The sequence below is a fragment of the Drosophila hydei genome, unplaced genomic scaffold, assembly GCF_003285905.1.
Source record: "Drosophila hydei strain 15085-1641.00,03,60 unplaced genomic scaffold, DhydRS2 tig00000253-arrow-arrow-pilon, whole genome shotgun sequence".
NCBI lineage: Eukaryota > Metazoa > Arthropoda > Insecta > Diptera > Drosophilidae > Drosophila > Drosophila hydei.
In genome coordinates, this window is record NW_022045698.1 from 156,881 (window position 1) to 175,848 (window position 18,968).

General features: G+C 33.9%; 2 protein-coding genes across 5 annotated transcripts in view; one reads left to right on the plus strand and one right to left on the minus strand.

Annotated features, from left to right (window-relative positions):
• The window catches only part of LOC111592495 (protein madd-4), an 80,088-nt gene that overhangs the window by 3,358 nt on the left and 57,762 nt on the right, over positions 1–18,968 (plus strand). For 3 of the 4 annotated variants that reach the window (XM_030223702.1, XM_023304717.2, XM_023304721.2), the window contains exon 3: positions 12,531–12,620. In XM_030223702.1, coding sequence (XP_030079562.1) covers positions 12,567–12,620 — 54 coding nt within the window. In that variant the 5' untranslated portion in view covers positions 12,531–12,566. Of the gene's footprint in view, positions 1–11,956; positions 12,035–12,530; positions 12,621–18,968 lie in introns of those variants that run through there. The other variant, XM_023304719.2, reaches the window with a different exon arrangement.
• Positions 5,476–7,613, minus strand: LOC111592496 (transcription factor kayak-like). The gene is made up of 3 exons (XM_023304722.2): positions 7,299–7,613; positions 6,273–6,710; positions 5,476–6,212 (listed from the first exon to the last, which is right to left on the minus strand). The coding sequence occupies exons 1-3, from the start codon at positions 7,362–7,364 to the stop codon at positions 5,580–5,582; spliced, it is 1,137 nt and encodes a 378-aa protein (XP_023160490.2). The 5' UTR covers positions 7,365–7,613; the 3' UTR covers positions 5,476–5,579.

The window sequence follows — 18,968 nt, forward strand, 5'->3', positions numbered from 1 at the left end:
TTACAATATGGATATAGGATAGTTAAAGGTAGTTGTTATTGTAGTCATTTGTCTCCCTCTCTCTCTCTCTCTCTCTCTCTCTCTCTCTCTTTCAATATGTGCTAAAAGCAACACTTTTATAGCACTTGTCCAAAAAGGTTTCTGTAAGTGCTTTCGAAAAGCCGTTAAATGTAAGCTTTAGTTTGATCAGAAGTTTCTATTTGAAGCTGAATTTGAGATACGAATTTGAGCTTTTCTCGAAAATTTGTAAATTTTTAAGATCATTTTTAATTTATATGAATTCAGTTTAATAGAAAGTCTTATATCTCGTATCGAGCTATGCTCTATGAGCTAAACTTATCTGTCTTCTGTATATTATTTTCTCAATGTCCATTAATGTTTCATTAAGGCCACAGGTAACACTTCGTTGTCATCTTTCATTTTGTCCAGCAGCTTTTTAAGAACACATTAGAGCATTTTCGTCTCGAGGCGGATTATCGTCTCATTTGTGACTTCATTTAAAAGGCGTTTAATGCGCTCCTCTAATGATTATTTGGCGCACTTCTGCTCCATTTCGTATTTGAAGTAAGCATTTGATTGTGTCTTGTAGGGACTTTATCAAAATGGAAAATAAGAAAAAGAAATTCCCAATCCAACTTAACGAAGTTTTGCTACGTTAATGCAACTGCTTAACAGGCGCGGGCCGATCCAGAGCTAGAGACACGCGAGTCCTTAAACTGGCATCGGGAAGGGCCGTAAATTATGAGGCTGCATAAAGTTGTGCCTTCTGCTATGCTCAGCGCCAGTTGAGGAAGTTAAACACTTAAAAGCTGCCACGAAATCAAAGAGCAGCAGCTCCAGCTGCAGCCCCACTTCTGGGCGAAGCAGTACACAGTGCTAACAAGTGAAATCCGTTTCGTAGAGTGCTCGACTAGAATATACCCTGTACCCAGCCCAGGGTACCGCTGGGCTTTAAGGGAAACATTTTCATTATTACTTATACAATTTAATGTATATTTGTAAAAAAATTTACTTGCGAATATTATATAAATTTTTTTATTTATGCAGATTTTATATGTTTTCATTAATAAATAAATCAACTGGAAAGCATAGGTCTCTGTATAAATTCATGAAGCTTTCATTTTTAAAAAATAATTGAGCTAGCAATGGACATCTTTATTAACAATGTATAATAATTATAAATAAATAATGCTGAGATTTTAGATATGTACATAAAAGCAAATTAACCATTTATTATTATTAATTTTTATTTTAAATTAAATGTATAGTTTTATAAATAAACTAAGAAAAAGTCAGAGCAAATTTAAATAAATATAATTTATTATGATCTAATCAACCAAAATTTTAATTTCAAAACTTTTTAAAAAGAATTAAATCTCTTTTTCAAAAGCTTAAAATAAATATTGAAATATAATATAAATATATAATATTAATAAAAGTAAAATATAAATAAATATAAAAAATATATATATATAATTATCATTCCTATATATTTTTAAAAATTTAAACTAAAGTTTATTTTAATAATATATATATATATCATTGTTTTTAAAGAGCTTAAAAATTCAGAAAAATAATTCATTTTAATATTTATTATTTAAAAATGTATTCGAACTAAATTGTAATGCATTGAAAAACACTTAACAAATATTTGTATTATTATATATATTATATATAAAATGATTTTCAGGGTCAAGCTCTCATTAGGCATTTACAGGGTATATATATTCAAGTAATATCGCGCTTCGTCTCCCGTTGTCAAAGTTTAGCGCAAGTTGTTTGGGTTGCCAAGTGGCGGATATGTTGTGTGTGTGTGACTGAGTGTGTGTGCGTGTGTTGCAGGTTAATGGGTTGGTGGTTCCTGCTAGTAATTCTACCTGCTCTGCTGTTTCCCACAATTCAGCTCAGCTCAGCTCGAGCCCTAGCCTGACACACATAAACTCCAATGCGACTGGCAAGCGGCGGCACTCGGCATTTGGAAAATCTTGCGAAACGAGTGAAAAATTAAAATAAAAAGCGCTAACAGCCACAAAACTTTGCCTACTCCTTTCGTGCCTTTCTTGCAACGCATTCTTTCTGCTTCTTTCCATTTCCTTCATTCATTCATTCATTCATTTTATTGCGTGCTTTCTCTCAACGCTTGTGCTTGACTCCTGCTCCTGCTTGGCAGCTCTGGCTCTTCACTCGCTGCAGCCTCTCGAGCCGCTTCTCGAAATAAATCTTTGAATGGCTTTAACATGTTTTCAGCACAAGTTTCGTGCCCCTGTGATTTATACATGCAAAATAATTTATTGGCTTAACAATAAAATAAGAAAAGAATTCTCATTTTTCTAGTTTTTTTCTTAAATGGTTTTACTCTGCCTGCGGCTGCAACATTTCAAGTGGCCGACGAATTTTTTTTGAAAACTAATTTTCCAAAACTCTACTTGAGCTTAATTGTATATTAAATTTTAAGCCTTAATATTTGGCTATTTTTATAACGGATATCTAATCAAATTAAATATGTATTTCGCATATTATTTACTCTTTGATTGACAGAACCTTAGAAAAATAAATAGAATTAAATATATTATGAATAAATCAAAAATATATAAATATGAAAGGTTATATGTTAACTCATTTACCGTACGTATTTAATATATTTTATTTTTTTTATAACATTTTTTAGCTTTATAAATTGAACAGAAATAAGTACACAAAAGCACTTAAAGTATACACAAAATGATTTCATATTGCTGAGATTCTCGACTGAATTATATTATGAAAACAATAACAATCGAATTTAAAATAAATTTAAATAAAACTTAAAAAAAATCAAAAAAAAAATTAATTCCCTTATTTCTAAAGATTACATTTAAATAACTTTTAATATATTTTCAAGCAATTTAAAATATAAAGTAGTTATTATGAGCAGATTTTTCTAAAAAAAATTGTAATCGAGATCTTTTAATTATCTATAAAAAAACTAAAACATAAAAAATAAAATCTAGAATTGCTGTTGGCTTATTAATTTTACAGTTCCTCTGCTTCGATATAAATAAAACAATCTAATGTAAAATAGTAAATAATTATAAAAAAGTGTTAATTTATTTCTTTTTATATTTATTTATTTTGTTTTCATATCTACTAAAAATATTTATATTAAATTTATTTAGTTTTAAATTATAAGGAACTATTTTAAATACTTTTATAAATTTCTTTAATATTATTTTCTATCATATTTTTTATTTTTTAATAATTTGGTATAAATTCCTGTAATTCACATTCTATTTATTTGATTTGTTTATATTTTGAAGATTTCAACATTCATGACATTCCTGAAGTGCGCTGTACCATTAAATTTGCTTAAGCACACTCCACTGATTTCTTTCAGTGCACGCTGAAATACTTGAATGATCTTCGTTGAAATCGAAACGTTTTGCAACGACAATGATGGCAATGCATCGCATAGCGCCTCTTGCAGCTCTGTCCTCTCAATCTGCGAGGCCCCCTCTACCTGCAGCCCCTTCGCCCACGTCTCGGCCACCCCACTTGGAGCACAGCTCATCGCTCTTTGCGTTGACATGGAAGACGTCGACGTCGACGTCGGCTCCATTTGAAACTTATTGCTCGCTGTGGCTGTCAGGCAGACAATGTGGTTTAAGACTTGGTCATGGGTGCACACAATTTTTGGAATTCTTATGCACATATACATACGCACATATATATGTATGTATATATATAATATGACTGCCAATTCGATTTGACGTCATGTTTGCGAGAAGAAGTCATAACAGGGCAACAAGTTTCGTGTCGACCTCATTTACAAGCTACTCGTTAACGTTTCATACTAAAGAAGACAAAAAACAGATGCAGATATATTGACTTCTATATAGGTGGCGTCTCTGTCTCTCTCACACTCTCTCACTCTCACTCTCTCTAGCTGTGCTTGTGATGCAATGAAGCGTTGCATTTTTCGCTGACCGCGTCGCAGTTGTTGCACCTTCTGCTCTGAGCCGTTACTAATTATAGGCAAACACTGTTGCCACGCCCATTTGCAATAAGATTTACAACAATTTATTGAAATGTTAATGAGCTGGCATGCGCGAGGTTGGCTCGAGTAGTTTAAAGCAGTGAGAGATATTGGTTTATTTTTGTAAATTCTATATTTATAGATTTGTTTAAAAATGATTGATGAGTTTTTCGTGCCACCCTCGCTGCGTTTTCCATTTGGAAACCTGCGGGAAAAGTTGTCAAAAGTGTTTTGTGCGGGCTTCAAATGCCCATAAATATGGGCATGGCTCTTATTGAGTTCCAAATCAAAGAGTTGGTAACGAGCTGATTAGCGTGTTAACTGCGCAATTATTTTTGGCTGTTTTTCTTCTACTCTTTTGAAATTTTCGGAATTTGTCTAACTGGCAAATGCTGTGCGACTCTGCGGCTGTTGCTGACGAGCTGCGATGGCTTGCTGGTTGGATAATGATATATGACCATCGAAATGTCAAAATTAATAAGCGTTGATGGCTGTTTAATGAGGCGCCGTTAACGCTTGCGACATGCAGGCAAACCGCTGTCCCAGAGTGGCTCAGCGGCTGCGGTGGGTTAAAGCTAATCATCAATGGTGTCAATTCGGCATGGATTGGAATTTCATCGACTCTTTCCTGGAAAATATAGCTGGGCCCGTGCCCATTCGAGAGTTTTCTATGGAAAAATATGAATTACGAATTCAATAATAACCTTGGAAACATTTTAAAAGTTTATATGTGATTGAACCCATTCAAAATTAAGAATTCATGGCGAAAGGCTGCTGTGAATATGTATGTAGCAGGCAGAAGGTGGCAGAGCCCATAAGGTTTGTATATTTTAGACTAGGACGACGTGCTGACTTGATCCAGATATGTCCTTCTCTACGTCTGTATGTCTGTTCGTTCATAGCGATCTAGTAAATCACAAAAGCTAGAGTTTCTAAAGCTAAAGACTTCATATCTGCTACATATAGTAGAAATGGCAGATATATGCAATTTTATCCTCGTGATAAATACTCGGATTTATAATTTTTGTCGCATTTGTATACTGCATTCCCTTAACCCCATATTTGCTGTGTTAAATAGAGATATATAGATATCATTAACATGTGCTGAATTTGTGTGAATGTGTGCATATTTATAGCTTGTTATGTGGGTCTAAAAGATGCGTAAAATGTTTGGAATTGCAGGGTTCAGGTATATTGCTATTCGGCAATCCCACTCTTATATTTTTTGATAAAACTTGCAAATAATATATCAAATTAATAGTTGTGCCCTAATGCTAAATTTTAATTAAAAATCTATTTTTAGATAGCTCAATGCTTAATAAAAAAAGTCTAAAAAAATTGTTGCCTTTAAATCTAAAGTGCAGAGTCAATCTAAAGGTCAAATCAATAAGAAAAGAATTGAAATTGCAAAAAACAGTTATGTTTTGACATAAATTATAATTTTGTTTTTTTTTTTATTTGGTTTCTTATTGGCTTTACTGACTGTTTTTATTTATATTTTAAAATTTTTTGTTTATAACAAGCTAATATAACATTCATCATGAACTATTGTGGCTTACTATTTCATCTAATGCTTGTGGCGTACTTTATCAAATTCTAATTCCTCGCGTAGATCCTGTGCGATCGCTGCATTTGTCACCTTTGTGGAAGGATAATGCATAACACGAAAAATGCGTTTGAAGAAATTTGATTTGCGCGACTTCCGAGAGCCGCTCGGAGTGCATTCCTGAGTATTATTCGAATTTGATATTTTTAAATCTGTGGATTTGGTTTTGTGGTGCTTGATGAGTCCCAGTTTTTTAAGCAAACTGTTGCCCCTGCAACACTTGATAACTAAGTTAGCTGGTTGCATTGACTGGCTCTCCTGCTGCTTGGTGCCGACAATTGGCTGTTTCTGTTTGATCAGCGCCTCTTCAATTTGCTTTGCTTCTTCTTCTGTCTGCCCCGTGTGATTTGCTGTGCTTGCTGCCGTTTTCAGTTTGCGTGCCGCAATGAGTTGATAGGTGTTCATATCATGTTGAGAATCGCGTATGTGCAAGCCATGTTGATTCTTAAAGCTAGAGACGCTATCGATGCGATTGAGACTGCCGCTGCTGCTCAGTTGCGAATAGATGTCATGATTCTGACTGCTGCCAGGCAAGCTGGTCTGATTGGGATATGGCGAATGTTGCGAACTGCCCGATTGAGAGCTTCTATCGAGCTATTGAGTGGAGAATAGAAGATAAGCTAAGATAAGAGAGGGGGATTAGTGTTTTCTCACCAAATTTATAGTTGGCTGCGTCTGGCCTTGAGACTGTTGCTGCTTGAGTGGATCAGTATGACGATAAGTTCTTCCAGCTAATTGCTGATTCAAGCCATACCAATAGCTGTAGCTATGCTGCTGCTTCAATTGCTGTTTTTGATAAGCTAGCCAGGCCTGCTGCTGAGCCTGAGCCTGAGCCTGAGCCTGAGTCGCAGCCTGTGCTCGGTTTAATCCATTATAGTTAAGTCTCTCATGCTGAGCGCCATAAGGCAGGGACTGTTGCCGAGGCATATATGAATAACTTGGTCTATATCCTTGTTGATCTTGTTGTTGTTGTTGTTGTTGGTGGCGGTGCTGTCGTGGATGAACTGTGCTTGCAAATTGTCCGCTGGAGTTAGTTAGCATCGCATTATAATAATACCAATCAGGGAAATCTGGTCTCCACATGTTGAATTGCTGCGTGTCAAGAGGAGGAAATATATAATAATAATAATAATAATAATAATAATAATAATAATAATAATAATAATAATAATAATAATAATAATAATAATAATAATAATAATAATAATAATAATAATAATAATAATAATAATAATAATAATAATAATAATAATAATAATAATAAAAGTAATTACTAAAAAAAATTAATGCTAGATTGTAAATATATAATAAATATATAAATATATAATACATAATATAATAAGTAAATAAATATAGAATTATATAAATAAATAAATATCTAAATAAAAAATTTATTAAAAATAAAAACGTATTAAAAAATAGCTAAAAAAAATTGTATAACATATAAATAAAATATTTTACATAAAAAATATTTAATATTCACATGAAACCAAAAAAAATGTATTACTGAAAATATTTTATATACGAAATATGCAACTTTAAACATAACAATAAATATACAAAAAAAAGTTAAAAAATAAAAATAATATTTTCAAAAATACAAAAAAAAAAAAATTAAATAAAAATGATTACAAAATATTTGTGAATTATTCGTGAATCTGTTGTTTTCGCGCTACTCACGTGTTTAGCTTCTGGCGTAGATGGTGAGCACAATATGTAGGGCTTGGCTTTAGAAGAGGATGACATTGGACAGGCTGGTTTGCTTACTGGTTTTTGGCTTTAAGGGGGTATCAACGTGGACTGCTTGGCTGAAGTTCGCTCTAACCTGTATAGATTAATGCGCCGGATCTCCGGACGTCGTGAAAGACGGACTATACATAGATTTGATTGAGACTTGAAATTTTCGTGTTTTTATTAATCACTATTTATGTACATTAAGTATGGACAGAAAACTAAAAACTGAATAATAGCTATAGAACACAAATGACAAGTGAGGCAACGCCGCCAGCTGCCTGACTTCAATTGCCTGAGCCCCAGCCCCTGCCCAGATTGTCACATATGCAAACATTTTTGATGAACTAGCCGTGCGGGTAGACCCAAAAAAGTGGCCCGACCTCAAGCAATTCCCGGGCAACATTTTAATTGTTCATAATTTATGAACTTGTCGACGACTACGACATCATAAAAGCCCCGAAACATAAACAAACACAATGTTATGCAATGCCACGCCTGTCCAAACGCCAGTTCGCCCGCCTGCGCAGGCAAACAATCTGTGCATAGAAATGAATTTCATTTTGTTGTCATTTGCGTTTCGGGGTTGGGGGCGGGAGTGTTGTGCCAGAGCTCAACCGGAACCCATCCACCGACAGCTGGCACCTTACACGGCTTACCTTTCAGCCAGGCACTGGGCCCGGTGCTGTGCTGTGCTGTGCTGGGGTTGTTCGCTTAAGCAGACGTCACTTTTGCTAATTAAAAGTTCAATGCGCAACATTTGCAGCAACAGCAGCAGCAACAACAACCAAATGGACAACAACAAGCACAACACCAATGACAATGACAAAGGGAATGAGGTGAACGAATAAAGGGCACAATAAAAGAGAACTCTTTAGCTTTGCCTGCAGCCGAAGATTCAATGCACTAACCAAAAACCAGCTGTACTACAAACATGGCAGCTGCCAGAGGCAAGAGATGAAGCAGAGCTGGGGAAGCACACTCTAGAGACAAGGCTAATAAAGGGAGAAGCACCAGAGATACTCTGTAAGCAGCTGCGAGGTAGTTTCTGAATTCCTCTTATACATAGAGACTAAATCTAAAAGAGTTGTGCTATAGACAAGAGATGTTCTCTAATCCAAACTGACCTATTTATTATAGACCAGAAATACCCTGTAATTAGCTGTGAGCTGTCCTAGTCACATATCACTTTTTGACTATTTGAAGAAGTTTTACTATAGACAAGATATTCACTTATTCACAAGAGATTGTTTTTATAAGAGAAAATCATATATATATATATATATATATTTTTTTTTTTTTTAATCAAGTTAGACTCTGTAAGCAGCTGGCTTTAAGCTTGCTTAATCACATTTTAATAAATTATTAATTGTTAATAAATTATGTCATACATAAGTGATGCTCTATAATCGTATCTCATCTGTTTTTAAGCTTCTTCATACACATATTGATAAGAAACTGATTGAAAAGAGATGTTTTAGAGAAAAAAAATATATGTATATAAATATATATAAATAACTGAACTAATAGAGTCGTATTAAAGACAAGATCAGCTCTCTTAACAGCTTCTATTTGGAGTCAAAGTTTATTTAGACTTGGGATTCTGCCTAAGCTTTCTTGTGCATAACATATATAAATAGATTTCGATTTAGCAGTTGCGGCTATATTAGTCAAATTGATTAAATTTTTGGGCTTACAGGGTATGCATGCAGCCATGAACAATGTCTCGTTTGGGCCTAACGTTTTCCACATTTTGTACTAATTTTTTTCTCATTCTAAATTCTTATAAAAACTTCATTTTGTGCTCTATTTTAAAACTTTGTAAAAAATAATTAATAAACACGACAACTCTGGTTATTAAGTCTTATAAGCTGCACAATTCTCCTAATGAAATGCATGCTAAATGTATTTATATCACACAAAGACTTACGTCTATATGCTCAGCTCATTTGCTGAACTAAAATCTGACGCCTAACGATATTTATCGATTTTGCGCAAATATCAGATTAATACAAATTTTTCTATATTTTAAGTATATCTTCATCATAGAATTACATACTTGAATATACCTCTAACGCTACGTTACATCTTCCTTAAGAAACTCCCAGCAATCTCTCTGTTAGTGTATTTAAAACAAGAGCATAGTTAATTTATTTCAAGCGTTCTTTACTTGTCTCCCCTTTTGTCTGGCTGCGAGTCGTCTGTCTGATTTCCGTTGCTGTTTGAAAGCGGAGCATACGAAATCAGTTTTTAATTATTTAATTAATTGCGTGACGTTATGTAAATAGCCCGAGGGAAGTTTAATCAAACTTTAAAAAGTCGAATAAGGAAACCAAAATTTGCATCGCATTGCATTACATAAGAAATGAGCAGCGAAAAGTAAATGCTGCTGCAGTGAAAATAATTTGCAATTATTTGTGAATTTAAAAGGAAAATTACAGCAGGTATAGCTGCATTTAAATGCCACTCGAAAATATATAAAAATTCTCTTCAATTTGGCCAAGCAAATAAATCTTTAAATTATGCTCATTATGTATTTGGTTGGGCCAACTAATTACATTACGTTTCAGCTACCCAATTCGAGAGAAACCACACACACATCCACCCACACGAACATATAAAAACCACATAAAATCACCTGCGAGCTTACACACACACACACGCACACACAGAGAGGGTGTGAGAGGTTGAGCGGAAGAGCAGGGCAAATGTTCAGGCTTTGGTGTAAGTTGGCCCAACCCAACATTTTATTTATGACCTCGTCTGTAATATTTGAAGTTATATTTTTGATTTTTATATGTGGAAGGTGGGTGGGGAGTCGAGGCTGTACCTGGAGCTGGGTGGTTGCCACAGGTCACAAGTGTTGACAACCGCAACGAACGCAGCAGCCGCTGTCACAACGCATTCCAATGCCCAGAGGCTGTCTCTGTGTGTGTGAAGCTTAGTGAAGAATTGTCATGCTGTGAGATATTTTTCACGGCTATCTGCTCATAATTACCACACCAAATGCTCCCGTCTATTAAATAAAAACTTTTACAGTCGAAAATATGCTTTGAGCATAGGAAATGTGGCAAAATGTAAAATGAAAAAGTTGTAATTCCATTTGCAATAGATGTAAACTTAGTGGCCGACCAAAAATATTTATTCCCTTGGCTGGTCTGAAAAAAGAAAACTAATTGGTATCATGTATTTTTAGCATTTTCCAATTTGTGGTACGTGCTCGGCGACCTTAAGTGTTCCCTGGTGAGCATTCAAATGGTTTAGGATTGATTAGGCTAACAGCAGATAACTCTGCATGTCTCTGTCTCTCTCTCTCTCTCTCTCTGTCTCTCTTCTTGTCTGGCACACACACAAGTTATGGCCATTAATTGAAATGTTGCAGTGAGTTTATGTCTATACATATATAGATATATATATATATATATATATATATATATTTATATCTATATAATAAAAAGTTGCAAGTTTTTTAATTAAGTTAATCATCGAAAGTTCCATGAACATTTTTTAATGCAGTTTTGGTTTTTAATTAACTCTTTAAAAGGTAATTACGTAATTTGTTAACTCAAAGCAGACTACACTGGCCGCCTGTGCTTGGCTGTATAATACTCTTTATTTGGCTATAAAATTGGGTAGCTAACAGGGATATAAATATATTTATTGTATATAAATATATTATTTTATAGGAGTTATTTTGTGAAAATGTTCTTGCATTTATTTATTTATATTATATTATTTTATTTTTATTTTGATTTTTATTTGCTTATCTTAATTTGCTGATATAAAAATATTTATTTTGCTATATTAGTTTGCTATATATCTATCTATCAATTTATAGCTATCTATCTATCTATCTATCTATCTATCTATCTATCTATCTATCTATCTATCTATTTATCTATCTATCTATCTATCTATCTATCTATTTATCTATCTATCTATCTATATCTATATTTCTCTTATCTAAATGTGCTCACCTAAAATATATTTTTTTTACCTATAATTGTCAGCTATAAATATAGATACACAGATATAAGATTGTTTGTAGTATGGACAACGTCTTATAAAAGATCTTAAAATATATATATATTATCTTAATGATATATTTTCTGCTATTCATATATTATCATATCTTCTTATGTTTTTCGTATATATTCTCAGTTATAATATTTCATTTAGTATAAATACTAAATTGCTTATTAATTTGTATATTCAATGTGCCAGTTTTATTTTAATTTTCTTTCATAGTTTTCTGCTTAAAATACTCTTAGCTAAAACTAAATTTTTTTTATGAAGTCCCATAGCTTTGCAAACTTTAACCATACCCTTTGGCAGCTTTCCGTTTTGCACTCTACAATTACGTGCGTATATTTAAAAGTACATTAAATAATTTTGCCTGTCACTCCGCTCCGTGGCCCACTCCAGTCGACTCCTTTTTCTGTTCAGGCCAAGCAAATTGCTTGACTGTAAAATAAAATTAATACAAAATAAACAGCAGGCGGCCCGAGTTGAGGCAGCAAAATCAGCCCAAACCAAATTAACGTGCATAAATCTAAATTAAATTTTTGCTTAAGACAAAAAGAAAAGGAAAGAATCAACGAAATTTGTGAAATTTGCTGGCGAGTGCCATGCCCACTTGGCTGGCTTGTTTGCTGGAGGAGGCGGCGGAATCTTGGATGAAATGAGTAATGTCGTTTGTACTTAATTTGAATGACAAATGTCTCAGAGCCCTAAACGTATTTATTACGCTCACTGTAGCTCTTGCTCTTGCTGCTGCCATTTGTTGTTGTTTATGTTCGAGGGATGCGCCAAAGAGTCTGCCATAATTTCAAGCTCTCTTCCCTCCCACCCACATTCCAGGGCATTCAGTCAGCTGTCGCTTCGTGTTGTTGCCTTCATTAATCGTTGCATACGCAAAGATTTAACAATATTTAGTTTAATTATGCCAAACGACATTCCTCGGAACACATTCTATTGATTTAACTGCTTATTTAGCTTGTTTGTGTGCGTGTGTGTTTGTGTTTGTGTTTGTATTGGCTTATGTGTTTGTTTACCTGTTACCTGTATTAGCCTTTGCCCGTGTGCCGCATATGATTTCTATTTGCATTTCGCACTGATTATTGTCCTTTGCCGCTGTTCCTTGATATCTCAACTAAAACAGCTTCACATTTCTAATTACAGCATGGAAACCATGATTACCAGAAAACACAGATAAAAATGCCAGCGCAAATTTATTGGAAGACTAAACAAATTCGGGCAGCTTTGCTCGTGGTAAGTAATGCCAAAATTTATATTAATTAATATTATTTTTAGAAATATATTTTTTAACCAAGTTAATTGGGCAGAGTAAGTTATAAATATAGCAGCGGCATATCCGCTTTCATATTTAAGCTAACTTTTATTAATAATTGTTACTTGAGCTTGTTGCCGTCTTTTGCTTTATATAAAGATCGTATTGTTTTTAGACTCATAATAAAATTGTCAAAGTGAAAAGGTTGTTTTCTTCAATTAATACTAAAGTCGCCTCTTGGGATCTACTTAGATCTGATGTATTTGTTGAGGTATTTTAATTAGTGCAATCTTTTGAGATTTTATTCGAAATTTGATAATGATGTACTATGCTGTTGCCTTTAAATAAATTAAAATTTGGCTTACTGAGGTCATTGAACTACGATAATCAGCAAGCTACTGCTACGCTAGTTTGTGGATATTAAATCTTTAGCTGTAGCTTTGTTGCTGTTATTTGAATATATTTAGATTGATAGTTTCCAATTTTAATCTATATTTAATCTACATTATTTCCAATAATTATACTTAAGGCATTTTTTCGATCACAACTTGGGTTATGTATAGATTTCTTGGCTCAATTCGTAGCTGCTATTTGGACTGATATCGAGTCACCCAACAGGACTTATGCCACTTCCTTGAACTATATCCCAGCAATTGTTTGAGTTATTGACTGTAATATGCAATGAGATTTGCTTATCAAAATTTCTGCTCAGCTGTTGTAAAGTAGCAGTTGAGCGACTCATTCATTGCACGACAAGCGCTCATCAATAGCCCGCTGATATCATGCGTTTTGCCGCCTCTCAATTGGTTTCTCTGGGGCAACATCAAGTCCTTAGTAAACGCTAACCAGCCAACCACTTTGGCAGGGCTCGAGGCCAGCACTCGAGACGCTGTTGTCGAAATACCAAGCCACATACTCAAGCGACTCACCGAAAAGTTCAGCTTAAGCTGGAAGCAGTGTTGGCCATGTCGCGCTTGGCCATTTGGTGGATGTCATGTGTTGTATATACGGGCATTGATGTAGCTATAAATTGCAACCAGCAACAATTTAATGCCTTGTTGGTTGAGTCATTTAAGTCATTTAAGTTCAGATCGCGCTGAAGGGAAAGTCTAGAGGCGGTTATTCTTGGGCTTACTTGCATTTGGCAAACGCTTTCCTTACACTCTCTCTTATGTGTGCATCATGATTTGCTTGCAGATGTTGCATGAATTCTGCAACACATTTAACGTTAGTCTCTTGGAATAAGCCAGGATAAATTGCTTTCAAGTGAGGTCATATGTTGACTATGAGTGTTGCTGAGATTAAGACTAGAAGAGATTTGAGCTTGAGTATTTGTCTGTTAGTATGAGTGGGCATGATGACTGAGCATAGTTTCTATGAACAGCCTGATAAACCTTGCATACTTAGAATGATTTAATTTGCTGTTGCAGTTGCAGTTTTATTTTTCGGAAACATTCCCACACTTCACACATCTAGAATTCTTGCTGCATTACCAGAATAAAATGAGGTGATTGAATTAACTGAATTAACTAAATACAGTGCTGCTCAGCTGAATGAATGGGTTTGAGCTCTTTAAAAGTTCAACGAAAGCGCCGATTTTATTGAAATAAATTTTGTAATATAAAAAATATTTAGTTTGTTGAGGAAAGGTTTCTGCCTTGTACATTTTCATTTTATGATTTTTATAAATATTTCTAATGTACGTATATGGCAAAAGCTATTTAAAATGTATTTTTCTAAAATTATACAACATTTTCTTGTGGAATATTAATTGATAAATTAACTTTCTATCATACCAAGCTTTACATAGATATTACTTGATTGTTAAGGCAACTTTATCTAATTAAATATTAATCATATTTCTTTCATTTATATAAATAACTCTTCTACATTTGATTTTGTTCAGCTAAGCACATAATGTATAAAAAACTTTCTAATTTTCGTTTCATTATTCTACTTGTTTACTTGTGCTTCACTCTCAACTAGAATTAGATAATTTGATTATTAAACCCTTTTGCTCTCATTATTTTCTACTCAAATTAGAATATATAAAATGTTTGCATAATTTGCTTACATTTGCCCAAGCCTGGATGCAATTTAAATATGGTCACATAATCGTTAAAGTCAGTCGCCCTTCAGAAATTGTGTGACAATTATAAGCCAGAGCAATAATGTGGCCATCTCAGTGCGTTCATAAATTTTAAAGCAGGACAACAAAAAACATAAAAAATCCCACACAAAAAGGGACACGCATCAAATTTTCGAAAAATGTAATAAAACATCAAATTACCAATAATTTAAAGGACTTGGCAAGGCAAGGCAAGAGGCACGAGGCAAGGACTGTTGAATCCTTTTTTCTCTCACACAGTTAGCTTGACCATGACGTGAAGGCGGTTTCGGCGTGCATGGGAAGGACTTCGAAACTCGCCAAGTTGGACAGCAACACGTGCCGCTTTCTGATTGCGGATACTTTTCGTCGGCTCTTGGGCTGCCCGACGGCATTTTATAGCGCCAATGAAGCATCTCTTGGACCCAGACGTCACTTCGGTAAACCCCAAACTCGAACCCAAATCCAGACCCTAACCGTAACCCAATCTCAATGCTAAATCTATCCTTAACTACGAGTTCAATGTATTTTGCTGGTCATTGGTTTAACGTGGTGCGGCAGCAAAAGGATTAGGCCATGTGGCTTGTAAACTGCTCTATAGAGTGTTTACGTGTATGTGAGTGTGTTTGCCTTCGTTAATGTGTGGGCGTGGCAGCCACCATACAACTTGTTACTGTGCGCACATTACCATAATGTATTTTATCTGGCTGCTGACTTGTGCGGCCCCTCAGTTAGAAATCACTTAAGACGCTCTGCTGCTGCTGCTGCTGCTGCTGCTGCTGCCTCCATAATAATACCCCAACATTCCGTCTTGGCCATTCTTTTGGTATTAGTTCGTTTCAAGTTACCCACAGTTCGGTTGAGTGACTGCCCGACTGCCTGGCAGGCATGCCTGAGCTGGACAGGTCAGGTCGACGTTTGGCTCCTTCGACTGGTTAGCAACCGGCTTTTGGTTTTACATGCTCATTCTCATCATTTACGACTCGCTCCTTTTGTCAGTCTTTGCATTTGTTTCGACTTGCGTGAAATTGCAAAATCAATCAATTCGATTACGTATACGTAATATTTATAAATATTTAATGTTAAGCTTTATACGCATTTTTGCTTGCCTGCCTGACTGCCTGACTGCCTGGCTGCCTGGCTGCCTGGCTGCCTTCGATGCGTTACGTTACGGTTCGATGTTATGTAAATGGTATTGTCTACAGCAGCAGTAGATTGTTTGTGTGTATTTGTGTGTGTGCTCTGTATTTTATGTATTGCCCCCCTGCCAGGTTCTGTGTCTTGGGTTTCTTGAAATGGTTTCGATATGTTAATAAGTAATGTTGAGGCAAGTTTTGGCATAACCTCAAATTTGCTGAGCTCATTTGGGATATTACATGCATATAGATTTATTTGTATATACATATACATATATATATATATATATAAGTATATATGGTATAGTATGTAGTCTATTCAATTGGAATTCGGAAAGTTGTATTGTTAGTATGCCTTTGACAGGGTTCATTCTAATGTTATTCAATGCTGAGGATGGGACAACTTTGGGCATATACATAGAAGATATACTTTATATATTATATATATATTTTTGTTAAATCATTAGTTGAGGCTAATTCATGATATTCGGTTTTTATTCAATAAAAATAACAAACAAACGGTTCCACTTAGATGACAAAGATTTATTATAAACACTTTTGGTTAAGGTAGCTTGGTAAATTAACATTTCTTTTGGATTTTTTTCATACTAATAATATATTTTATAGAAAATAGAGATAATTTTATTCTACATAGTAAAACTTTTATATTTCTATAAGTTATAAAATCGACTAAATTTTTAGTCTGGTTCTTTTATAATCAAACGAAAGCGCAGTTCGAGCAGTTCATGTTCTTGAAGAAATTCGGTAAAGGACGATGAGCCTTTAAAGGAGTAGCTGAACAACATGATTTATTGAAGTAGTTCGAGAATGAAAACAAATGTTGCCTGCATTATATAATATTTGATTGTGAAAACTTTAAAGGAAACTCAATTTATGTAAATGAGTAAATGGACGCAAAAGCCTAAAAATTACATTCCAAAAAAATATATTTATATAGTTAGCTGCACTATATTGTGTATTTAAACATGAACATAAAAGAGCGAAAATTTGCCATAAAATATATTTTTTCTTGCTAATAATGATTTAATAAAAAATTATAATAAAACCTCTTGCTTCTTTGACTTTTATTATTTGTGTATTTTAATGAAAAATAATTTTAGCGCTCAATGAATTTAAGCAGACCAATTCTTTGTTAAAAAAATAGTAGATATCATAACATTTTATCAACTTATATCTGCTGCCTAGTCCTAGCCTTGAAATGTAAAAATTGCTTTTATTTAATTTATACAAATTTTTTCTTAACTAATTCAACTCAATTTAATTGCAAAATAAAAGCGAAACAATTTTAAATAATAGCTCTTTCCGTCACTTAACGTTTTTATCTATTGTATTTGTTTTTTATTCTATTTATTTTTTTACAATTACTATTTTTTAACAATTGAATAGACAATGACAAATGCTGTTGTCTTTTTTTGTTGCAAACATTATATATTTAAGAGCATTAAAAAGCTCTATTGATATTTAATGAAGTTATAAAATCGAGAGATTTTTACACTGCGCTTGACCTCATTGGGCTGTGCAACAATTTCGTTCGATTTCGGTTGACCATATTTAGTTAGGGGTTCTCAACTGTTTTTAGCAGTTCATAAAACATGTAAACCTTTGTTGCATACCATGCCATGCCACGCCACGATCTGCATAGCCCGATGCTCGCTCTATTCTAGTGGCTGGCATATTTTAAAGGCATCTTTTTTTTGTAGACCTCATGCAGTAGCGGCTTTTAAATAAATGCTGCGCTTTTTTCGCATAGCCAACAATGTGCAAAAAGTTTGTTTAATTGTTTTAAAATGTTTGTGGGTATGTGTTACAGGGGTGGCTCATCTGGGCGTGTGTGTGGCGTGAACTGTGGAATTTTTGCTTTTTATTTGGTATAATAATTTATGCATGTGTTGCCTTTAGCCGAGCTACACAGGCAGAATGCTGCTCTGCGGTGTTATCGAGGATTGCGATTGCTATGGAAAATGACGGCAAAAGTCAAATTGTGAGGTTTACCAATGGGGACTTTTGTTATTTTTTTTCTCTCTCTCTCCCTATCTCTCTCTCTTTCTGTTTGCCCGTTCGCCATCTAGGAACATGCAAAACATACAACGTCGATTGATAATGGGAATTGAAATGCGAAACAGCGAATTTGTTTTGATTTAACAATCGATATGTGTGCTTATCGGAAAAGTACAAAAAATGTCGGTTCTTTTATTATTTAACGTTGTTTTAAAGCGGGCAAAATGTGCAATGGTTGAGGGCTTTTGAAGCGTTATGGAAATTATAATTATTATATGCGAATGTTGAAATGTTATCAAATTGTATCTTGGCGGACATTTTCTAATAATTTTTATGTTTGCTGTAATTGGTATTTATGAACATTTCTATATTTCCAAGAATAAAGCAGACATATAGCCAAGTAGTCTGTCTGCATAGCTCCTTCCAGTAGCTTTGCTGGTCCATCATCGCCTTCGCCTGGCTACTCTTGCTATGCTATAACTATTTGAGAATTGTATCTGCGCAGGTTGTGGAAAGGGGGCAAAAACGTGTGAAGCCAGCGTCCACTTTTTGTTTATGTAACTGTAAACTGAAAGTAAACGTCGCTTATTATTATTGTTATTATTAATATTGCTCTGAAATGTTTTTAATGAATGTGCATTTGTGATAAAAATTCAAGAAGCTAACAAAAAATTGAACTTCTCTGAATGTGCATTTTTCATATAAATTCTAAAAGTTAAAAAATTATATTTAAAAAAATATCATAAATGTCTTATATATTTAGTACTTAAACCCTTTCAGTGCAAAAAATGTCTTAAATTCAATTGCTATATGTGAAACATTGCAATTGGGTTTTTTTTACATATAAATGATGTATAAAAGTTAAATAACGTTTTTCATTCCAATATGTGTGCGATAGATATGAAAAATTGTTAGAAATTGTAGAATTTTCTGAATATAAATATTAGCATTAATTATTTTGAAAAATCTTAAAATGTTTATAATTTTTTCTAGTATTTTTTTTTTAGAAAAAATATCATATATTTTATATATTTTTATATCATATTATATATTTATATTTATTAAAT